General features: G+C 31.5%; 2 protein-coding genes across 2 annotated transcripts; both read right to left on the bottom strand.

The window, feature by feature from the left end:
- Window positions 1-4,953: 4,953 nt before the first annotated feature.
- LOC129980754 (bromodomain-containing protein bet-1-like) lies at window positions 4,954-6,189 on the bottom strand. The gene has a single exon (XM_056091137.1). The coding sequence runs from the start codon at window positions 6,187-6,189 to the stop codon at window positions 4,954-4,956; it is 1,236 nt and encodes a 411-aa protein (XP_055947112.1).
- Window positions 6,190-11,870: 5,681 nt separating this feature from the next.
- Window positions 11,871-14,225, bottom strand: LOC129980755 (uncharacterized). The gene has a single exon (XM_056091138.1). It carries the CDS (start codon window positions 14,223-14,225, stop codon window positions 11,871-11,873), a length of 2,355 nt encoding a protein of 784 aa, XP_055947113.1.
- Window positions 14,226-26,281: the final 12,056 nt, after the last annotated feature.

The following is a 26,281-nucleotide window of genomic DNA, read 5'->3' on the forward strand; positions in this document are numbered from 1 at the left end:
CGTGCATTGAAAAGTATCACCCTGATAATACTGTACCTATGCGCGTTACAAATTCCTTCAACGATAATGCTGTGTCTCGTTTTTGCCAAATTTTGAAATTTGAATTTCGCCAAATTAGTGAAATACAAATGTGTTTAGACAATTTTTTTGTAAATAATAAGCATGCATTATAAATAATTAATTTCATTATTACAAATTTGTCCCAGTACTTTTTTTTTTCCTTTTGAACTGGAATGTATTGTTGTATTTTACATGGATTCTTATGGGAAAAAAATATTTCGTTTAACGAATATTTCGCTTTATAGGTAAGAATCAGGAATGAATGATCCTCTTTAAGCTAGGTTTCACTGCATATATTTATTATTTATCCGAGTTTCTAGTTATTACAATGTAAAATTTCATTTATATAATTCTTTTTTAAGTGACAGATTGACATAATTCTAAAAATGGTTTCTTCGGGCTTGGATTATCTAAAGCCCCGTTCCGACGGCCTCTTGTCTTTACGGATATGATCGCAAATTTGCTATCTGGCCGATTGTAGGAGCACTCCGGCTTGTGGACGGCGATCGGAAGCTTCCCGCAAACTGTCTGTTAAATGAACAGACTTCAAAGAACCTCGGTAAACCACAAGAGAAGAGAAAATGTGCCTGTCTCAAGATGCGCACGGACCATCGGAACGGGGCTTAAAGCATGGTGCTTCATCGAAACACCGTAGTTAAATATTTTAACTATTATAATATTTTTCCATTGTATTTTTTAGAAAGTAAAAGTGCATTTATATGATATATTGTACTTATTTTTTTTCAATTTTAGGAACCCCATAATGCTTTTTTTCCTTTATAGTATCCTTTGTTTCATATAACGTCTCGTATTTCAGAAATCCGATAACCATTATAAAGGAATTACCTTGCTTAAAATTGTTTAGTATAAAAATTTACCTCTCTTCCAAACGAATTGGTTTGTTATTGACTCGGCTTTCATCATCTTTTCTGTCACCAACCTGAGTTTTGATTTTTAGCGGCGCTTCTGCTTCAATTTTTATTTTAAATTCTTGTGGAAATAGTCTTCCTTTCTGTTGAAGTGGGATGCTCAACTGCAGGGTGTTGTTAATTATTCGGGGTGAGCTGTCGAATTGGGATGATTTTTTCGGTTCTGCTGTATTTCTAAAGAAGGAATGAGTGAAATAATTAATTGATTAATTATAATAGGTGTGAACTTAAGAGACCGTTGCTTTTAATTGACTTCTAAATTTCTCATAAGCCCTAAAATCATAATAATACTTACATAATTATTTTGAATATTTTTTTAGCAAACATTCAGCGAAAAAAGTGCAGTGTAAATAAACAAGAACCTAGTTGAATTGGACTTTAAAAAATTTATATAAACATTTTATTATGAAGTAACATTTTAAAATTATTTCAAAATTAAAAAGAAACAGCTTTAAGGAATGGAATGGCAGCGCAACGATTGTAATATAAAATCGTGTTCATTGGTGTTAGACAAACAATGTAAATAAAAAGTGCCCCGTATTTCGTTCTGTTTAATGTTTTTGTTTGTTTTTATAGAAATTTTTTTTCTCAGCTTTTCTACCTCGAATGATATATTTTAAATATTTCTTATATGAATGTGATTGGAATTATTAAAAAAAAGACTTTAATTCACCGGATGTTGAATTATTATGAGACACTGAGACAAGAATAATTAAGAAATGAGATGAATTTTCGATCTCTGATAAATCTGCGTATTTATGTAATGGTGAATTTTAAATTAAATTTTGTCACTTTGTGATTGATCGTTTAATTGTTTTTAAGTGACATAAGTGTAAATAAGAGAACGATCTTTAATAATGACCATCGTTATAGACTGATTGGAATTCCGAGAAACAAAAACAACCATTTATCTCTACTAATAATAAAGGCGAATGTGTGTGTGTTGGTACAATTGTGTGTGTGCTATACAATTTGACTTAGAACTACTAAATTTCGTAGACATGTATTTCAGGAGGTCGAAATATGCACCTCGGAGGGATTTTTCTTAAACTTTGAATTAATGAAAAATTTAGCAAATTTTTAGTGTTTTTCCATAATTTTAGAAAATATAATAGAACGATAATAATTTTTATGTCATCTTAAAATGCAAAAAAGCTATTATCATTTAAATTAATTCATTTTTGACTTATATTTTTTTTCTATATTTATCAACTTTTAAAATTATATTAGCATATTTATAACACTATATTTCATTGTTGAAATGAAACTCAAATCATTTTCAAATCTATCTTACTACTATTATTTCATACCGGCTTTTTTCCATTGTTGATGATCAAAATATGAAGATTCTGCATATTTTTTCCATCTATACTTATATATAAAGCTCAATGTGTGTGCGTGCGTGTGTGTGTGTGTGTGTGTGTTGACGCTCAACAGAAAAGAGCATTTGACCTACAGCTACCAAATTTGGTACATGTATACCTTAGAGGTCGGGAATGTGAATCTGGGGTCCCTTTTTTTGAATTTTTAATTAGAATTTTAATTATTAATTAAAAACTAACTTTCCCGCCAAAAAGTCTTTTCATTTTTCCCCAACGCCAAATGAGTAAGGCTTCAGTTTTTTTTCCCAACAGTAATGAGGCTAGGGTTAACATTTTTCGGCAGATTATTTCAAACGATTCTGTTTATTTTTTTTAATGTTTTATGCATTTAAAATTAAACATTGTTAATAAATCGATCTTTCAGATTCATTCTGAAGTACTTTTGAATTAAAATAACACCGAATAAAGGAAATTAAAAATTTCTAATCTACATAGCGTTACCCCAACTGGCGTAGAAAAATTCACGCATTTGCGTTACCGTAACTGGCGTTGAAAATTCATGCATGCGCATTGTGTTCTGATTGTTGACAGTATTATCAACGGATGGTTCTTGATTTAAATTATTTTTAGGTTAGTTGCATACTTTTGTAATTAAATTGAATTTATGTTACTTATATATTTTTTGTATATGCTTATAGTTTTAGGTGCATCATTTTTTAAGTAGTTTTTTAAAACCTGTTTTCGACCGATTATTTTAAACGATTCGTTTTATTTTCTTAGTGTTTGATGCATTTAAACATAACATTGTTAATTAATCGATTAATTAATAACAATTAATAATAATTCATTAATTTTCTCAGATTCATCATGAACAGATCGATTTAATCGATCTGTTCATGATGAATCTGAGAAAATTTTGTTGACAAATTCTTGAGAAAGAAAGATATTCTTTAGTGCCCATAAAGTTTAAACGCTCAGTGACTCTGTTATCAGTAATCATATTATAAAAAAAATGCTTTGTTTCAATAAAAAATATTTTATTAATTGCAGATTAATTCTTTCCACTTTAATTTAAAGCATAAATTCTACGAGAGCTAACAGAAAATTATAGAAATACATATGACGTTTTGACTGACTTACGTTATGACCTTTATAATATTATGAGTAAATTATATGATTATCAAAATTTGAAGTTTTAAAATATTTTGATGAAGAATCTATTAAAGTAGGAATTGCGTCAAATATTTAATTATTAAAATTGAAACGAACATTAAGATTGGCGAACCGACTGGTCGCCAAAGGCGGCTAGTATTGAATAAGTTTCAGTATAAGGTGAGCATTTACTGCAATTTTTAAAATTTTGCTTTTCATAAATTAAGCTTTGATTTCAAAATCAAGCAATGGTGCAAACTTTTTTAAAGTACACCCCTTTATAAATTCCACTCTATATAGTATCTCAGTGCATAGATCTCATATACCATGTAGAGTTCAAAAAGTGCATGAAACATTGAATCGAACGACGTAACCAACTAAATTTGTATAAGTGAAATGTCTATCAACATTTGAAGTTTTTATATGTATTTTGCTTTAGATGTAAATATGTCTTAGGAAGCCATTAAGACATATTTACGCAAAATCTATAATTGAAATTTTTAACAACCATTAATGTCGGCGAAATAAGATGTCGCCAAAGTGACTAGTGTCTACTAATAATAAAGCTAAAAGTGTGTATTTGTATTGGCGCTCTACAGGACAGAACATTAGATCTAGAATTACGAATTTAGCACAGATATACTTTAAAAGGTGGAAATGTGCACCATTGAAAATATTTCTAAATTTTAATTAGTTTCATATTTTTAATTTAGGAAGCTAACTATGACAAATTACAATATACTCCCGAGTATCCGATTCGCGACTATCCGGCCGAGTTTTCTTTCATTGTAATTAAATGAAGAATTCAAGGCGTCCATTGAATCATCTATTAGACTTTTTCAAAACCTAAAAACTGTAAGTTTTGACTCTTATCTTAGGGTTACCTTTTCATATGTGTGCAATCATTTATCAGAGAAAAATAAAATCAGTTTGAGCCTGTTTTCTTAAGAACTAGGCCTACGACTTAAATTAATGCTTTGTTTATGTTTCCTGTATTTAAGATTGTTTAGAGAATGTTAAAATGTGAACAGTTTATATCCTTTAACTTACTTTTTCTGTAATAAATCATTGAATCGTGCCGTACAGTATATAAATATATATAAACTACCAGTACAGAATCCTATTAATCCTCGACACGACTGCTTCTATGATTCACCGAGCGTGGCTACATTCACAATGAGATAAATGGAGAGAGTACTCAATAAGAAGTAAGAAAATAAGTATTATAACAGTGAGTTTTGGATAAAAACTTTGTCTTTTGGACTGGTGTGCGAAGAAATGAATTCATAGAACTCCGGCCTATTCGGCTTTTTTGTTATGGATCCGTCCTTTCGCCACATTAGGCCGGATACTCAGAAATGTACTGTATTTGAGTTTTGGAAATAGTATTCATTATTTAAAAAAATTATACGCTCACTCATTTATAAATTTATACTTTCTCACTTATGAATTATACATACATACATATTATATATATATATATTATGTACTTACTTCTCCAGCATCTTCTTTAATTTCATTAATTCTTTTTCAATTTGTTTGTTTCGCTTGATTGCATCTTTTACAAAATTATACAGATTATCTTTAGATTTGTGAAACAAACTTAATTGATTATTCGGTGCTAATTTTGGATTTAGCTTGTTTTTTTGAAATTTGTCCTGCATAACTAAAAACTCGTTCCAAGATACCATTGGTTGGGGAGGTTTGACTGTTTTAGCTTTTTGAAGTTTCCAGGCTCTTGGGAAAGAACGTGGGTAGAATGAATCTTCATCCCAGTTGTCTTCCGGCCGAAACTCTTTAGCTCTTGCAGCAGCAGCAGCTGGGCCCTTTCCTCTTCGCTTGCCGCTGGTTCTAGATTTTCCTGTTTGCCATGAAAAATCAGATGGTACTGGTTTACTGTGGAATGCATATGTCTCATCTGAATAATCTATACCTCCTTCACCAATGGTTGGAAGTATGAGGGATTCTTCCAGATTACTTGTTGATATAGATACAGATTCTTCTGCTTTCCCATTCTTTTCTTCATCAGATTCAGGAAATGAAGAGTTTTGGCTTAGTGGAGGCGGTAAAACTTCTTCATTGTCATTTGGGGAAGAAATAGGAGGTTTTCCGAATCCTAAAAATGTACCGCCTTTGCTTGGCTCTGGTTTTGATTCTTTTTCATTTTCGTCTGATTCTGACTTTAATGCTTCTTCGTTATCGCTTGATTCAGGTGCAAGTGCTTCTTCGTTTTCGCTTGATTCAGGGTTAAGTGCTTCTTCGTTTTCGCTTGATTTAGGATTAAATTTTCGATTTTCACCTAATTCAGGCTTGAGTTCAACATTTTTACTTGATTCAGTCTTGAGTTCATCATTTTTACTTGATTCAGTCTTGAGTTCATCATTTCCATCTGATTCTGGCATAAGTTCTTCTCCATTTTCATCTGATTCAAGATCGGATTCTTCTTCGTTATCTGCGGAGGCTTCATCATCGTCACGTTTTCGTATTTTTTGAGACGAAGATTCATCTTCTGAAAATTCGCTTTTAAAAGTTGAATAGCTGTTTGATTCAGAAATTTCAGGATTTGTAATCGAATAATACTCATCGCGATTCCCCGGATTTTTGTTTTCCTCACTCGAAAGAAATTCAATTGGATAATTATTCGAGGATCCTTCATTAGTTATAGATGAAGATTTATAATCGAAATCATTATTTAAAGAGTTCTCTGTATTTACACACTGTTTCATAATGATCATTAAAATTCCAATGAATGCAGTTTTTCTCGAATAAAAAAATAGAAGCAAAGGATTTGGCATGGATGGCGAGCTGAAATTGAAAATAGTAAAAACAAGTGACTTATTCATTATATTTTTAAAGAAAAAGTAGAAATAAACAAATACCGTATCAATAACTCTTACGTGACCAGCCTTAGGTTCAAGTTGACGGGAACCCTTGTGAGTAAATTAGATGATAAGGCTGCATCTTGCAACTATGCTCCTATAATTCCACTATAGATATGAAAACTTTTATTTTGTAATATCTCAAATCTAAAGAAACTACGAACTGCTTCTCTCTATTTCTCAAATTCGAACTCAAAATTGCTTTAAAAAAAAAAAAAAAAGCAGAAGAAGAAGAAAGGAAGAAAAGGACATGAATAGAAGAAAAGATAGAGATCTTCTATGCGGGGCCAGATAATAATATGGGCAAAAGTTTATAGCTACCTAGAAGTGACACAACTTTAGAAAGCCTCGATATTTTATTCTTGTATTTTCATTTGATTAACAGAGTCTAGTATTTTAACATTTAAATAATTGAGTCGCTTTTATTATGCATACGTAGACGGAACCAGTATAGATAACAGTATATGGTTCACAATGTGCATTTTTAAAAGTTTTGTCCCTTTTAAAAATTAATTTTTACAGTTAAATAATTTCAATTCAGTTTTACAAGCTGAGTTTGCAGCAATTAACTTTGCGGCAAGCTGGCTCTCAAAGCCTCATTCTAAAATTAATATTTTTATTGACGGTCAATTATCTATTTAAAATCTGAGGTATGCTAAACCAAGGTCCGTTTATAAATAAGATTTAAAATGAAATTTGACAGCGACTGGTTGAAATTACATTGGTGAAGGAACAGGTGAATAATATCAATTCGACGATCATTGTGCCAAAACAGCGATGGTTACGAATGAAAAAATGGAGGTAAATTCAAAGGAATATCATAGAAGACTTGGAAAATTTTTGATTAAATGACGAATCAAAATAGTGTAAGTGGAGTAAAAGATTCAATGAGCATTTGAATGTAAAATTTCAGAATAAATTTGTAATATACTTCTTAACTAGAAATGGTGCTCTCCCATATTATCTAAAAAGTTTTAAAATCATTGATTCACACTGACGCATGAGCAGAAAATAAGAGATATAGATAATTATATTCCAATCGAAAAAAATTCCATCTAATAATAAACCTTCAGATAATTTTAAGAGAGAGTGATACAAAAAATTTAGTTTTTAATAAAATTTGCTATTTGAAATGTAGTAATGTTCAAAGTCAGTGATTCCAATTACTACAAACTATCTTAACGATCTACGCACCTAACTTTCATTGGAAATACACAGCTTTCCTCCTTATCTTTTTCCTTTTTCTGAATTCTGTTTATATAAAAACTTTTTATTTCTCTCCTAAATTGTGTTACAGGCATTTATTTTTCTTTCTCTTAATTGTCTCGCAAATTTCGTTTTGTAAATAACAGAAATAATTATGATAATTTTTATTTTGTAGATAGTATATATAATTTTTTTTATAAGTTTGTTTTTTTGTAAACTTACTTTTTGCATGAGCACATACATTTTATTTATAATCTTAGCATGGGTTTATAAATTTAATTTCTTATTCTATTTATTTACATGCAGATTTATTAATTCTGCGTTCTACATCATTTTATATATGAATAGATAGACAGAAGGCTATCAACTTGTCACATCACCGTTAGTAATTATATTTAGTCAAATCTACTAATCAAAATGTCACATGTCGAAAACCATATACTGTAAAATTATAAGAGTTTGATGTAACAGCAACACTAGTGACATATGACATGTTATCACAACAATCAAATGTCACAAACAACGATTTAAGAATAAATGTAATCAACCTGTGAAAGTTTTTTGATGTAACTAATATGTGTTCTGAATCAGTAAAATGTAACTAATATGTTTGGTAAATTTGATTTACGACATTTTAATATAACTGTAACAATATATTATGTAGCTGTCACAGTTGTGTAGCAATAGTGGAATAAATCAGGTACAGATGTTCTAAACTGCTCTGAGGTGACTCCAAGATAGAAAAGCATTTGGGCATTCATTTTAATTTTTAAAATAAAATACGATGATTAGATACGGAAAAAAAAACCAGCACCAGGGATCATTGACTTTTTCTAGACCACCAAACCATAAAGTTTATTGAAAAGTATAACGCAGTATTTCGAGTACAAGTGTTACTGAGAAAATCTTATTTTGATATCAATTCGATTGGTAAAAGTTAAATTTTTGGCTACATTTTATATGAGCTTCAAAAAAAGAAATTCCATGCAAAGGCAGACTCTGTAGAATGAGTTATCTGGGTAGGTGCATAGTAAATGTCAATTTAAACGAACTTTGCCAATAACAATATTTTGTATTTCTTTTTAATTTGTCTTTCTTGTTGACTTAAAAAAGTATATCAAAAATCACCATAAGTTTTCTCTTTCAAAAAGATAATAAATTTATAACTTACCCTTTAAAAACTGCAATTTTTGAAAGCTGGCCTGAAATTGTCTTTCTGTGAGTCGATTGTAAAAACTACATTTTTCTGTGCAAGAAGTTACATCCATTTGTTTGGTTTATCTTTTATTGCTACTTTCATTCTGGTATTTAACTATGCTAGAAAACAGTCTTTGAAAATAGGGGCAAATTATTAACAATACTGGATAAGGAGTTAAATAACATAGTTTTTGAAACAAAAGAGATACTCATTATTTAAAAAAAATGTGCTTTGTTTAAGAGATTTGCTGAAACAATAAGAAATGAAAATAAAGTGAGCTCAGTATTCATAAAATTAGCATTAATTATATTAAAAGATATTTTACTACAATTAACACTACTTGAGTGACTAATTAATCATAACTTCTGAACATGGCTAATGTCACTGCGTGAACTAGCTGGCGTCTCTCATTCTTAAATCACACAGACACAAATTTTTGCGCGTCTTTTTAGCTCACATAAAATTATATTTAAGATCTAATGAGTTATGGTCACAAACAATTAGATACAACACAATTAACACATAAAGCAATTTAGACAAATCCTAACGACGCTACATTTCCGACAGCTAGAGGTTGATTACCTGTTTCTCTTTATCGCCGCTAGAGGGCTGTCCTTTTATTATTTTATTTGTTTCATTACATGTAACTTCTTTTCATGACCCCCCCCCCCCCCCAAATTATCTGATTTTAACGCCATGCTCTTTTAATGGTGTTATGTAGGTTTTTTACTGTGCACCTGAACATTTTTAATGCAGACTGTCCCATAACATCATAGAGATACTAAAAACGTAAATATCGGGTTTATCTATCTTATAAATTTTGCAATATTGTAACTTACTTTTTTTAAAAATTCATTTTGTAAATTGCGCAAATTTTAAACAAAATGCTTCTTCCTTACTTTTCAGCAATAAAAGGAAATCACGCGATGAAATGTTTTATGAAACAATGAAAACAGCTTGAATTTCACGGTAACAATGAATTCCATTGTTGGAAATCAAGGGGAAAATATATTTAGAAAAATTGTCCGAATTCACGGAAATGCGCAAGTCTATTAAATTGGTAAAATTAAAAAGAATTTTTTAACGAACTTTGAGATAAGATAAATTTATTTTTGTGCAATAACAATTTGGGAAGTTATCGCACAGGAACGCCAGAATTTCTCTAAAGTTTTAATTAATTAAAGTTCTATCTAAATTTTAAAAGAAATATTTCAGAGGTACTCATTCTATCTTTCCAAAGTATATATCTTCCATGTTTGGTAGCTTTAGGCCAAACATTGTGGCGCCAGAACTTCCATCAAATAAATCTAAATGTAATCGCGCCATTCTAACTCTATTATGTGGTTCAGTTATTTAATAATCTACATCTAAAATCTATTTCTAGCTTTCAATGAATCGAAGATATCATAAAACACAGAATAACATTTATTGACGAACACGAACACAAAGCAACATCGTTTCACGTTACATCTCTAATAAGGCATTACAAATTCTGAATCACAAAGTAATAAAAAAGAAGCGTATCAAAGTTCAACAGAAACTGCGCATGCGCCGGTTTCCTGATCACTACAACTGGAATAGGGGAAAGGCGTCTCTAAGACGGAACATCCCGGCCCCCGTTGGACAGTTGTCCAAAACCTTCTTCGAAAGGGAGTGGACAGAGTCTATTGATACTTCGCCGAAAAATTCCTTTAGGAGTTCTGATGTCTGCGACACGGACTAGTCCATCTGTTCCAGGATATGTCTTTTCAATTCGGGCCAAGTTCCATTCCATGGGGCTCTTGCTATTATCCTTCAGGAGTACCAGCTGTCCGAGTTTGATGTTCAGTTGAGGTAGTTTCCATTTAGCTCGAGACCTCAAGGAGTTGAGATATTCTTGGCTCCATCTTTTCCAAAATTTGGATCTAAGAGACTGGATGAGAGACCATCTAGAAGATAAAGAAATGTTAGTCAAGGAATCACTGGGTTCTGGTATTGACAACAGTGGTGCTCCCACCAAAAAATGGCCAGGTGTCAAAGGTTGAAGATCAGCTGGATCGGCAGAAAGAGGACACAGTGGTCTTGAATTCAAAACTGCTTCAATCTGTGTCACCAGCGTAGTAAGCTCTTCAAAAGTCAACACTGTTGATTTAGTCACCTTCAACAAGATCCGTTTCATAGCTCCAATATTGGCCTCCCATAATCCACCGAAGTGAGGAGATGCTGGAGGTATGAAGTTCCACACTATACCTTCCTTGGCACAAAATCTTTTCACGGCATCCGATTTGCATGCTTTTAGCAGGGAATCCAAAATATTTTATGCGCCCTTAAAATTAGTGGCATTATCACTCCATATGATTGAGGGTTTTGACCGTCTAGCAATGAATCTCCTAAGACAAGCTAAAAAACTCTCAATAGTCAAATCAGACACTACTTCAAAATGGGTTGCTCTGGTACTGAAACATATGAAAATAGCAATGTATGATTTTAAAGTCACTCTAGATCTTTTAAGATTAGGTTTAGTAATTATGGGACCAGCAAAATCGAGTCCCACCTTTTCAAATGGTCGAGATGGGATAACTCGATCCCTGGGCAGGTCGCCCATCATTTGGTTAATAGTTTGACTTCTAGCTTTAAAACAAGTCAAGCATCTATTTATCACACGTCTGACTCGATCTTGTCCCGAAGGTATCCAGTATGATTGGCGAATAAGAAAAAGTGTCGTCTGCGTGCCTGAATGTAGAGATATTTTGTGAAAATGTTCTATAATCAAATCTGTGAAATGGTGCAATTTGGGTAAAAGCAATTGATGCTTCTGGTTATCTGACAGATTTGAAAATTTTAATCTTCCCCCAACTCGAAGCAGCTCATCTTTGTCAAGAAATGGATTTAGAGATAAAATTTTACTATTCTTCGGAATTGGATGCTTTAATTGTAAACACTTTATTTCAGACTTAAATTCAGATCGTTGTACATACTTTACTAACATCTTTGTAGCATTTTGTATTTCGATAGCACTTAAATAATCTTCCTTTCTATTAGAAATATTAATTTTACAATTATTAATAAATCTTAAACACCATGCAGTGATTCTAACTAATTTGTCAAATGAAGAATATTTTATAATTAAATCGTTCTCTGAAGGTCACTCTACAACTGTTGAAGTTAAAATAGCTCCTTTGCAAAGCTCGTAATTTTCTATGTTTTCAATATTTAACTGTTTTGACAGTTCCAAAGATTTAGGCCAAGAGTGTTCATTCTGTGCTAACCAATCAGGACCATGCCACCAAAAATCACTATCACGAAGTTCGGCTGCCGACACACCTCTTGATATTAAATCGGCAGGATTATCCTTTCCAGGACAATGACGCCAATCTTTTGGATCAGTAAATCTTTGGATCTCTTGAATTCTATTTTTCACAAATGGTTTAAATCTACTAGGAGCGCCTTTAATCCAAAAATAAGTGATAGATGAATCGGTCCAGAAGTAATGAGTTAATGGATACTTTATAGCTTTGGAGATTTTATTACTCAATCTAGCTGCCAAGAGAGCACTCATTAACTCAAGTCTAGGTATTGAAATTGTTTTTAATGGAGCCACTCTGCACTTTGATACTACAAAACTAGTAAAACTCTTTCCGTCCTTTAATGCTACTCGAAAATACACAACCGCTCCATAAGCTTTCTTAGAGGCATCTGAAAAACAGTGCATTTGAATGTTATCTATTTCAGTGGAATGAGCATCTCCAAAATAATAACGGGGTATATTGAAAGTATTCAGTTCTAGAACTTCCTCACACCATTCATTCCAATCAGTGTCTAATTTCATTGGGAAACGCTCGTCCCAGTCCAAACCCAAACACCACAGTTCTTGTATTAAAATCTTTAATCTAATTATAAATGGTCCAAGAAACCCTACAGGGTCAAAAATACGACCTGCAGCTTGCAAGAGAAATCTTTTAGTGTTCATTCGTTTCGAGAGAAATTGTATTAAACTTTTAGCATCGAAATGAAATAAATCACGGTCGGGGTTCCATACAACTCCTAGTACCTTAGAAGGCATGAAAGTTTCGTTTTTAGGCTCAATGGATGGACCAATGTCCATTCCAATATCTTTCCATCGATCACGCAACTCGAATGAATTAGTCTGCCACTTTCTTAAAATCATACTTGCATCCTTAAAAATCTTAAAACTTTCTAAGCACGTTTTTAAAGCATCCTCTACATTTTGTTGACCACTAATTAAATCATCGACATATAAAGAATTATTTAAAATTGCACAAGTATCAGGAAAATTATCAACATACCTTTTCAAGTGATGCTTGATTGTTGCAGCGAGAAGGAATGGACTTGAACTTACCCCGAATAAAACACGGGTCATTCTATATATCATCAAATTGTCTCCTTTAGAGCTATCTGGTTCCTGCTGCCAAAAAAATCTGGTCGCATCCCGATCCTCTTCATTAATTTCTATCTGGAGGAATGCCTGCTTTATGTCAGCTGTAAATGCTATAGGATTTTCTCTAAATCTAATCAGAAGAAGAAAAATATCAGGGTTTAAATTTAATCCAATATGTAAACAATCGTTCAAGGATAGTTCTCCTTTACTATGGGAAGACGCATCAAAAACAATGCGTAATCTACTTGTCGTCTTATCCTTACGGATCACTGCTCTATGAGGCAAATAAAATGTTGGTTCGTTCGTCTTTTTATTCAACCCACACGTAACTTGTTCAATAATGTTCTCCTTTAGATACTCATCCAGAATAGTTTTGTATTCAGTGAAAAGCAAGGGGTCATTAAGGAATTTTGTTTTTAAACCTAAAAAACGTTTTTGAGCAACTTCACGATTATCGTGCAACTGTTCCTTCATACCAGGTTTCCACGGGAGCTTTACGTTGTATCTGTTATTAGAGAAAGTAATTCCCGATTCAAATTCCTTCATAATCCTATCGTCAAAAATGTTTTCATCGGTATCAACCTCAACGCCTAAGTTTTCTAATTCCCAAAATTTTTTTAATTCATCCGATATCGTTTTTTCTTCTACTATAATTTTCATTTCCAATATTTGATTTGTCATATCGATTTTTCCTTGGAGGCACCAACCAAATAAAGTTTCAGTGGCTACAAGCTTATCATTTAACCTTTTTATTCTACTAGTAACTATATCATAATAGTAATCAGCACCCACTAAAAGCACAATTTTGTTATTTCTAAATTCATAGCAATCAGCAAGCTGTAATCCTTTTAATTGTTTATTTAAGTTCGGAATATTTTCATTAGGAGCAGGTAAATTAGTTGCAGTTATTTGTTCAGTTTCTAATGCTTCAATTTCAATATTTAAAGTCGGTTCGTCGCGATTCACTAATTTAATTTTAACAACATTATATGTTCGTTCAGTTGTTTCTTTAGCACCGAAACCATATACCGATAGAGTTTCCTTTCTAATAACAGGAAGTTTAAGTTGTTGAGAAATTTCTCGTGAAACGAAACTTCTCATGCTACCATTGTCTAGCAAAATGCGAACTGTTTCAAGTCTATCATCATCAAATGGAGAGCGAATACAGGCAGTACATGTTTGCAATAATACGGAACACTGAGTGTTTACTCGAACTTCCGGTTCTTTATTTTTTATATTATAATTGCAATGGGAAACTGCGGATACAATTTTATTCTCTGCATTAATAGTTTTGTTTTCCAGTTGATAACAGAGCGATCGGTTATGTTTCTTGTTACAATTTTCGCACATATCCCTTTTAATTCGATGATTTTGTTCTAGACATAAGAAACAACGACCTTGTTTTCTTAAAATATCCTTTTTTTCATCAACTGTTAAACCCTCACAAAGTTCTGAAATATGTTTATCATTGCAATATACACATTTTTTCTCAACAACTGGTGCTAAATATTCATGAGTTTTTGGCGAATTATTATTCCACGGAATGCAACTTCTATTATATTGCCTGTCATTTGTAAAGTTTTTTCTATCGCATGAATTATTTTGATTGCATTTAGGATTTTTAAAATCTACGTTATGAGTGACGGGTTTTTTTCTTTCACCTTTCCAGCGAGGCCGTGCGCGAAAAAGATAAACAGAAGTAGCTATGCAGGAGGCCGAAAGGTTGAATTCGTGACGTCACAGTCGAAAGCCTCTGCTTAGCTTTGTTGGTGATGTAGGAAACGCTATTCCTATGCAGAAACTAACTATTTCGTCTTTCGATAGAAATTTTTTTATCTTTTTTTACGGATTCAAACTAACCTCGGAATGAATAGCCAATAAAAACTAAGAATTCATAAAACCTCTTTAATTAAACATTTATTTTCTTGCGGATTAAGAAGACCTTTGAAATAAATAGGAGATTTGTATCTTTAAATCCATAAGTTTCCTTTCAAATCAAATCGCATTTACAGAAACACAACAGAAGTACAAAGTTTTTAGCATTTACTTATTACTGAATGAATTTTTAACATCGACGATTAATTAAAATATTTGAAAAAAAAATAGTACAAGTAAAATAAAAAACTTTTAAAGAGGCTTTGACACAAATTTCAATTGCAAGAAATGAATTTTGATAGAAGATCACCCATTGTTTAGAGAAAAAGTACCAGAAACCAAAAAACATTTTTTTTTTCATATTCATAAAATAGCATATGCAAAAAACTGATATTTCATTAAAAAATCAATTTTAAAAAGATTAATTCAAAGCAGGAAATTCTGATGTTGGATAATCCAGTGTTTTGAGAAAAAATATACAAAAACGATAAATTATTTAATTTTATTTACATAAATTTCTAATTAAATTGTTAGAAACAGCTTTCCACATCACCCTGGGGGTACTGTTTCTAGATGCACTACCCCTTTTCAGAAATATTAAGCGAAGGTGGGTTTCCCAGTAGGTCTATTTCCTTCGTTTGCTAAAAGATTAATATCCTAAAGTTTATCCTACTAAGAAAAAGTTGACAGTTTTCTTTTCAAATTTTTAGCTCTAAGCTGGTCATTCTTAATAATGGGGCACAGGTTCTACAAAAAATGTAAGATTAAAGCTAACTAAAATTAAAAAAGCTAAATTAGCATTAAGTTCAAGGATCTCGACAAATTTAAATTATTACCTTTAATAAAAATAATATAGGAAATATTTAATTAAACTATTTCAAATTAAAATTCGTCATTCTGTATGTTTAAAAAATAACTGCGTTTCTGAATAATTTTCTAGCGATTTCCTCCAAAAACCTATTATTTTCTTTTGTCCACAATTGAATTTAAAAAATTATGTATGCTTTACATAAAGAGAAAAAGTCCGTTAATTTTCAGCCGAACAATTTCGTTTTGCTCGGCCCGCACAAGCGAGTTGATTTTTTCCGTACTTTAGGCTTAGCCGATCTCGAAGAGTAACATTAATTTCTAACCATTATGAAATACTTACATTTAAAAGAAGCTATTGAAATTTCTAAGCTTTAGAAGAACCTAAGAATTAACCTAGAGGAGAACCTTAAATTACGTAATTAAATAAATGATAATGTAGACGTAATATAATCAACAATTAAAGCATCAAATTAGACTTGTTACCACGTGAGTAAATACAAGAACAACTTTATATCTAAAAATATTGCAATCAAAGTTAACTCTAAAATATAACTAGATTATATTTTTGGGTAAAAGTGAATTTTAGTGTGCACCCAGCTGCGCCAACAATGCCAAGTCGCCAATAAAGATGGCGGACAAAATAAACAAATACTTCCGCCGAACAGTTACGGTTACTATTTCCCGCCATCTAATTAGAACTTTTTACTGATAAGTATTTTTTTTTTTTTTTCATACTGCCCGGTGCCTTCTACAGATGCCTTCGGCATCTGTAGAAGGCACCGGGCAGGATATTTTAACTTAAAAAAACATCCTACGGCTTCGCTAGCAGCTGGAGCGGGAACCTAGTAGCTTCGCTAGCACATTGAACATAAAGACTGTGTGGAAAACAGAAACAGTACATAACCAAGAGAAAAGAAAAAACGGAGAAATAAGCAATCGGAACATTCTCCATACAAAATTTGAAACAAACATACTTTCCCCACCTTCATCAACTTGTAAAAGAATATATTCCACTCACCTTCCATCCATTCTGCCGGTTCGATATCAAACCATTCTCAATACAAAATTTCAAACAAGCATCTATTCCTAATTTCATTAACTCGTAAAATATATATGTATGCATATTTAACTCTCTCTTCATCCATTCTACATGTTCGATATAATCCCGACATAACAAATTATGAAGGGAACCAACCGTTATAACACCAAAAGAATTATGAGAACTGCGAAGAATTCCATTTGTAGCTGTCTTTGAAAGTGAGAATGCAGACGATTTTTTCAAAGCAAATACTGACAATTAAAAATTGCAAAAGAATAAATATTTTCTGTTCGTATTCACATTAAAAAAAGAAAGAAGAAAATAACTTTTAATTATAAGCTTAAATTTCTTTATAATAAAGAACAAAAGTAAAATCTTTAATCGATATTTTTTTTAATATTTTTAATTTAACAATTTTCATAATTTAATTGTTGTTTAAGTACAACTCAACCATTGCAAAAAATAGTAAACAAAACAGCAGTACGGTTGCTATAAGAGGGATCCGATGGGTTGCAATATTGGCGATAATCGGCTGGTGCACACTAATCTTCACTTAGGCCTATTTTTGTATGGAACTAACATAAATTTAAAAAACTTACTTTAGAATGAGTTAATCCAAGAATACACCGGAATTTTGATATGTATTTCTTTAAATCACGCGCGCATTCCAATCGCAAGCACTCAAACGAAGGCTTTACGCTGTGACGTCACAGCAGCTAAATTTCTCATGTTAATGGCCTCCTCTAGGTAGCGCTCTTGTCTTTTTCGCGCACGGCCTTGTTTCCAGCCACTTAGCAAAATAGATGATTCTCGACATTCTATTTCAATTTTCAAAAATTGTAACAATTCCATAACATTGAATTTATTTTCTTCCGTTTTTGCTAAGTGTTTTCTATTAAAATCTAAAACTAGATCCTCGGGTATTAATTTAAGGAGAATTGGCTGAAGTAAATGACCATACATTCCAGATGTAACGTTAAGTGACTCTAAGCTTCTGATCTGTATTTTACAAATGTCATATAATTTTCTCAGTCCAACTATATTACTTGAATCCTTTACAGGATAAAGATTCAACAGTTTTGACATATGAGCATTAACAACGAGCTCATCTCTTCCAAATCTTTCTTTTAATAACATTAAAGCTTTATCATAATTTTCGTCGGATAATGCGAAGCCATTCACCACATTACCGGCAGATCCTCCTAGTAAGGATTTTAGATACGTAAATTTATCTATTTTTGTTAAGCTTTCGTTTTGATCAATGGAGTTTTAGAATTTATTCCAAAATTCTAACCATAAACATGGGTCCCCAAAATATTTATCGATACTTAATTTAGGTAGACGAACAGAATTGACAGTTCTATTAGAATTAACAGCAGATTCAATAACCGAATTATTTAACGAACCATTCTGTGTACTCAATGCCAAATTTGGGTTAAACTGTGATGAAATACTAGAATCAACTTTAGAGAGTTTATTAATTTGTATTGAAATTCTAGAACATAATAAAGTAATCTTTTCATTGTATTGAAAAGCAGCTTCTATTTCCGTATCAAATTCGTTTTCTTCTGAAATAATTTCTTGAATCTTACTATCTAATTCTCTTAATTGTTTTAACATCTCATTCAAATATTCTAAATGCCCTCTTAAGCTATCAACAGATTGCTCATCAAATTCGCTTTCTAATTTATTTATAAGTTTAGTTACTGCTGTACGAATGACAGCTCTAGACTTTTTCAATTTCTTTTTTTCATCCATTCTTATAATATATAAGTAACTAAATATAACAGTACAATATCAAAAGTAATTTCAAAAACAAAAGCAGTATTTCAAATCAAAGAAATATTCATCAAAAAATAGTAATCAAAATTCTCTAGAAATTCTATAATCAAATCAATTCAATCAATATCAAAGGTTTTATCACATCAATAATATCAATTTCTATATCTATATCTAAAAATCAAAATAATATTTTCAGATGAGTTCTAATTATTTCTATCGAAATTCTATATAAAAGGTATTTCTTACCTTTCTTTCTCTTTCAACGCAGCCAGTATCCGAAAGCGAAAGCGATATTCTAAATCATGATACTATCACATCCGACTTCCTGTTTCCCGGCCGATGCACCAAAAAAAATGACTGATGTATATGGCGCCAGAACTTCCATCAAATAAATCTAAATGTAATCGCGCCATTCTAACTCTATTATGTGGTTCAGTTATTTAATAATCTACATCTAAAATCTATTTCTAGCTTTCAATGAATCGAAGATATCATAAAACACAGAATAACATTTATTGACGAACACGAACACAAAGCAACATCGTTTCACGTTACATCTCTAATAAGGCATTACAAATTCTGAATCACAAAGTAATAAAAAAGAAGCGTATCCAAGTTCAACAGAAACTGCGCATGCGCCGCTTTCCTGATCACTACAACTGGAATAGGGGAAAGGCGTCTCTAAGACGGAACACATTGTTTAAGTAATACTCGTCTGCACCAATGCTATTCTTCGCGTTCAAAGTCTTTTCTAGAATTGTAACAATACTTTATTCACCGAAAGCTATTCATAAACATTTTAATATTTATTAGTGTCAATTCTGTGACACATCACGTTTTTTTAATTATTTATTTATTTTCTAAGTACAGGGTTAGCAAGAAATAAGTTACGCACTTCAGAGGGCTCTAAAATGCGTTCTAATGATCTAAATGGGATAAAATTTGATCTACAGATTATTGAGATGATGCGCTTTGCATTTATTAAATAAATAAAAAAAATAGTACGAAACTTTACCGTTAGGTGGTTTTGTAATACACATAAAACCATTTAATATGGTTTATAATTGTTAAATAAAGGGAAATTAAAAGTGCAGTCAATATGTCCTCCTTCATTTTCAACAATATGCTCTTATCGAAGAACCATATTTTCTATAGATGACTGGAGTGCGTTTACCAGGATATTAAGAATACGGCGCCGAATGTTGCCCTTCAGATCTGGTAGAGATGATGGCCTTTGACAGTAGATATTGTCCTTCAAATCACCCCACAACCAAAAGACGCAAGGGGTGATGTCCGGCGAGGGAGGAGGCCATGCTATAGGGAAATGACGGCTGATAACTCGTGCTTCTGTGAAATGCTGTTTTAACACTCGCTTTACACGATGATCAGTATGATGCGGTGCACCATCCTGCATGACAATGATGTCTTGAAGGCATCCACGCTATAGAAGATTTGGGATTACAAAATCCCTCAGCATATCATGGTACCGTTGTCCTGTGACGGAACAGGTTTGGATTCCATTTGAAGTTCTCTTCAAAGAAATACGGTCCAATGATAAAAGATAGCTGTAAAACCCCATCATACTGTAACTTTTTCAGGATGCAAGGGTTGTTCCAAATTCGACAGTTGCGAGTGTTAACTTGCCCATTGTAGCAAAAGTGGGCCTCATCACTCCACAGAATGTTCCATGACCAAGTTGTGTCAACTACCATTCAAGCAAGGAACTGAAGTGCACAAGTTTTATGGATCTCTAAGTCCCCGTCCTGCAACAGGTGCACAAACTTGATTTTGTATGGATAAAAATGCAAAATCTGCCGTACGATTTTTCGTGCAGTTGAATACGGCATATCCAGAACACGGAAAACAACTGGAAAACTCACACTATTATACGGCGACTGACTGCTGGTTCAGAGAGCACAGGCGCAACATTTTCAATGCTGGAAGACGAGAATGTTTTTTTTTTTTTTTTTTTTTTTTTACCGTCCTCTACCTGGACGAATGCAAGTTGCCCACTTTTTTCAAATTTCTGCATCATCTTGCATAGGGCTCGTGGAGACATTCAACCTCTTCGTATTTACTTCATACGATGAAATTCCTTTAGAGCTGCAACGGAGTTTTGTTGGTTCTGGTAGTGCAATTTCACCAGTAGTGCTTTTTCTTGCAACCTGGGCATGACGAACAGACAAGCAACTAATGTTCGTGCAGAATCCGTCTTCTTTTTATCCAAAGAAAACTGGTAATAGACATGCGCTGTAACGCAAATTATGTTCCACATTTTCAGTATATACAAATAAATGCCATTTGAGTTACAATGCCATCTATTGGTGAATTTTTGTACTATTTTTTTAATTAATAAATGTAAAGGACATCATCTGAATAAACTACAGTTCAAATTTTATCTTATTTGGACCAATAGAACGTATATTAGAGCCCTCTGAAGTCGGTAACTTATTTCTTGCTGACCCTATATATTGATCATCATTTTGATCAGGCCGAATGATGATTTTAAAAACATTAAGGAAATATCCGACTGGCTGGCTGATCGAGCTAATCGGACATTTTATTGAGAAAATCACTTAAGAAGAACCGAGGCGTAATGATTCCTTTTTATTTTATATAATTTTAAGTTAAACACAAGAATGCTAATAAAAATTATATGAAATTTCAATATTTTGTATTCAGATTTAGTAGATTTTATAAAGTTACACAAGCAAGAAATTCCCTGTAAAATGCATTTAATAACAAATTCAAAAAATGGTAATATATTTTAAATTAGTCATACAGACGATAAAAAAATGTTTCGAAATTTTAAAAATTAGAATTGAATGGATATCTTTGAGATGATATACATTGGCATTGTATTTAAACTTAATTACTCTAAAATATTATTAATATCCTTTTAGCTTCCATAAAAAATATTAGATAATCTAAAATGTCTTATAACAAAAAATTTCAAGGGAAAAAAAAAACTTTAAAAGGTATTTTTATCGCAAAGTTTCAAATGATTACATTCAATATCTTAAGCGTTCACGACTCATAAATATTACATAATTAATATTTAAAATTAATGCATAACACCCAGCTAGCTTCATGCAACCAATACCTTGTTCTTGCAATAGATCTCCTCCTTCATGTTAAAGAATGATGGAGATGAACGTGCGTGTGTACGTTGGCGCTGTACAGGGAAACAGTTGCCGAATTCGGCACATGTATAACTTGGAGGATAAGAATGTGCACTCCGGAGTTATTATTATTTAAATTATAATGAGAATTTAATTAATTAAAAATTAAACTGCATTTTGACGTTTTTCCGTAATAACTTCCAAAAATATTATTACACAAAAATAAATTTAACATCATTTTAAAATATAAAAAAATTGTCTTTCTTTATAGTAACTTAATAACTGAGCAAATTTTTGCCAAATTTTAGTTTTTTTTGTCTTTTTTTAACGCCTGATTTCCAATAATAGATTAATTACAATGTTGACTTAAAGTTCGAACTTTTTTCATTGCTTCATCAACTATGTAATAGCGTGACTTTGTTTCCATAGTTGAAAGCTAAAAGCCAGATTTCTGCTTAATATCTGTATAGTTTATGAAAGGATTTAAAAGAGAAGGAACTATATCGTGAAATTTAGAAGACAGGAGAACTGGTCAGTTACATTTTTAATGGCGCCATTATGTCATGGAATTGAAAGTTGCATGTACATAATAAACAGAATGTGTATATGTAAGAGAAAATTGAATTAACACTTTTTTAATGTCTAACATTTTGCAGAATCATGGACATGAAGTTATATACACACGATTTGAGGAAAATTAAATATAATGTATAATATTCCAAATGAGCCAGCTGATCTCCAAGGCGAGTATTTTTAAATAAAAAGAAACTTCCACTCTATTGCAACTAAAACTGAATGAGTTGTGAAAATTTACACATTACTATCATATAAAAACTCGCGATTTCAGACCGCTTTATCGGACGTCTCAAAGAAGATACACCAATCCAGTTTCCACAAGGTTGATTGCTTTAAAGTTATAATATTCGAAACTTCAAAATCCAGTCAGATTTAAAGTTGTTTTTTTTGTTTTTGTTTTTTTGTATTTAAAAGTTAGAATCTTACACGCTCCGCAATCATATTTCACAGAATATGATTGCGGAAGGACTCCTTTTCTCCTTATTTTACAGTCCTTAGGAAATGTTAATTTAAAAATAGATTTAAAAATTTATACTTCATCATTTTTTGAAGATTATTTATACACCGAAACAAAATAAATAAAAATAAATAAACAAAATAAATATTATTTGACCGAAACAAAATAAATAATGAATATTACTTTTTATATCATTGAAATTCTTTCAAAAATGAAACCAAAAATTGAACGTTATAATAAATCAGATAAATTTATATTTAATTATTCTTTGAGATGTTGAATAAATTATGAAGATTATTCTGTAGAGCGCATAAGATTTCAGTGCCGAACGATTCTATTTTATGAATTTATATTTAAAAGAAACATGACTAGCTTCATCAAAAAAATGATTTTGTATTTAATTTAAAGCTCAAAATTTACGAGAACTGACAGGAAATTTTACAGATTCATCGGAAAAGGAACGAAATGGTTTAAGGCTTTTGTAATAGTATGATTCATATGACAATCAAAATTTGAAGCTTAAAAATATTTTGCTGGAGAAGCTATTAAGAGAAAAGGTTACATAAAATATTATTTAAAAATTTTAATGGATATTAATCCCGGCAAACTAGCTAGTCGTCAAAGAGCACGTCAAACCTCATTTATTTAAATCGTTAGGTTTTAAATAATCAGATTTAAATACATATGAATATACAGATAGATAGGCGATCAATCAATTCAAGGATCTGCTTCAAAATTTGACATGAATCTGCAGTTTACATGCTTAAACAAGACCTAATTTTATCCATTTTGTCCATTTTACAGTTATGGCGCTCACTTGTTTACGGAATGGAAAACTTTCTGTTAATGGATTTATTCAAAATTTAAGATAAGTCTACAAATTTGTTGTAAAGATGTTATTTGAGTGCGAAACCCATACACCGAATTTCATTTATCTATCTCGTATCTTTTATTAACTGTTAACAGATATATATATATACTACTCTAAAACCTTTTTTTTTTTTCTTTCAGATTCGCAGACGCCAAAAATGTTGAAATTGGAATACCAGAATTGAATATTTTGCTATTTGCAGGACTTCCTCTTTATATACTTGCTATATAAAGGCCTTATCACACGGCCAAATACCGTCTGCACTTTCGTGGGCAAACGCGCACGGAAAAATGTGTGTAGTGACGTCATGTGGGGATTTGCTGTATGGTAAACCTAAAACACAGGTGTAGTTTATGGCTAATTTATCGCTCTTTATTCGCTTTTTCTGTTTGGTGAATATCTGTAGTTTACACATTTCGTTAGTTGGATTCCTGTTCATACATTCCATACATTATATCCTGGGATATATTGCTGTTTCATCAATTTTGTTAATTTTTCAGTAATAATGACAGGTTTACGTACAAAAAAAATCTAATAATTGCATAATGTATCTGTATTGGTATTTCATAGATTAAATTGTGAAAATCAAATTGAACACAGAAATATGCTAAAAAAGCGATTTTGTGAGTTGGATGTGCAATTAATTTTAAAAATAAAAACTTCACTATTATTTATTAATCAAAGCATTAAACAATAACAGAATTATTCATATTCTTCAGTTCCCTTAAATGTACTATATAATGTGCTGAACAATATTTCAGAGGTAAGAAAATTAATTGATCCTTATTAGCTTTCACAACAGCAAAGAATTAAATAATTTTTCAACTGTATGGAAGATGTTAATTACATATTTTAGAAATTCAAAAATTATACCATTATTTAAAAAAAAATTAAAGATTTAATCTGATCAAATACAGTTCACAAAAAGAAGACAGTTCACATAAACATTAATAATTTTTTTATTTCTGAAAATAAATTTTCTTAGTTTCAATGACTATCTACGGGTGTCAATATCTCTTCGTCTTCTGATAATTATTGTACGAATTTCTTCGTGTAGCATTTGTCTTTAATAATGAATATTCAGTGAATTCCAAATAGCCGGTTTTTGATGAATAAAGTCGATCAAAACCCATTTTTTATCACACGACCATAGAACATTTTGGAAATGTGTTTACAAATTAGTTTCATATTGGCGCCAATCGCGCCATTCTTGGCAACTACGTCAGTACCAAAGCCATGCACGATTGATTGAATTTCGTTTGCAAACAATCTTTCCGTCGCTATCGTCTACATTTTCAAGCAGGTTTGAAAAAGCTCACGATGACGGAAAACTTGCTTGACCGGTTGCCTGCGGGTAAAAACGGAAAATTGCCCACGAAAGTGTAGACGGTATTTGCCCGTGTGATAAGGCCTTAAGAAGATAGATATTTAAAATAGAACATGCGGTCATAGTTGAATTCCTAAAAAAAAGTGTCTTAAAATTTCTTAAGAAGTACCTAATTCTATTCCACAAAAAAGTATCTTCAAAAAAGTGTCTTAATATTGACATTTTATTCAAGTAATCAAAATAATTTTATTTATGTGGTCTAAATTTTATCCATAGCTTTATTATAAAACGAACCGCCTTCGGAGAAAGATTGTTAGTCCAAAATATTTAGAATAAAAACATTCAGTAAATGTAATCTTGCTTTCATAAATTGTATATCTTAAGAAATCAAATAAAGTGTGTTAATCCTTTAAAGGGCTATTTTTTCTAGTCATATTATATTAAAATATTTTTAGACTTGGAATTAGAATAAGAAAAGGGATTCATTTATCTTATTAGATAAATTTAATTTGATTAATTAATTAATTTGGTTAATTAATAATTAAGTAACAAATCAAGATACATCATTTTGTTTGAGATAAAGAACTGAAGCATCTAAGTTTCTGTCTTTCTAAAACAGTTTGTCAGTACGTATGCCAACCTACATAATTTCATACAAAGATTGATAAATTTGATGGGAAGCATACTTCCCACAGCCCTAGAAAGGGTTAAATCATACTTTTCTATATCTCATTCCCTATCTAGTAACATCTCTAAAGTTGAATGCTATGTAGCTGGTGCTTCACAGGACAGACAATTTGACTTACAGATACAAATATACATATATGCTAAAGAGGGTAAGAATGTGCACCCCAGAGCGATTTTTTAAAAATTTTATTTCATTAAAAATGAGCTGAAATTTTCCTGATGACTTCCGAAAATATTATTGCATAAAAGTAAATTTCACACCATTTCAAAATTTTAACAAATGCATTTTTTTAATAATATCAATTTCAAAGCTGCATAGATATTTTCTTTCACAGAATTTCGACAATTTTTACTTTCTTATATACCAAATATAGAGAGAATGTTGCAAACTCGAACTCGAGATTTTGACGAATCTCCACTTTTGACCTCCCTGAGTTCACGTTTTCCCCATTTTTGGATAATGTTTGTCCTACTCTGTGTCTGTGACAAAGATAACTCAGAAATGCTTTGAGCAAGACGAATGAAATTTATTATATAACCTCTACACAAAAATATTAGATTTCTATCAAATCTTGAGCAAAATCTATTCAGAGGAGGTCTCTCTGTCCAGC

Source organism: Argiope bruennichi, chromosome 8 (assembly GCF_947563725.1).
Source record: "Argiope bruennichi chromosome 8, qqArgBrue1.1, whole genome shotgun sequence".
Taxonomy (NCBI): Eukaryota; Metazoa; Arthropoda; class Arachnida; order Araneae; family Araneidae; genus Argiope; species Argiope bruennichi.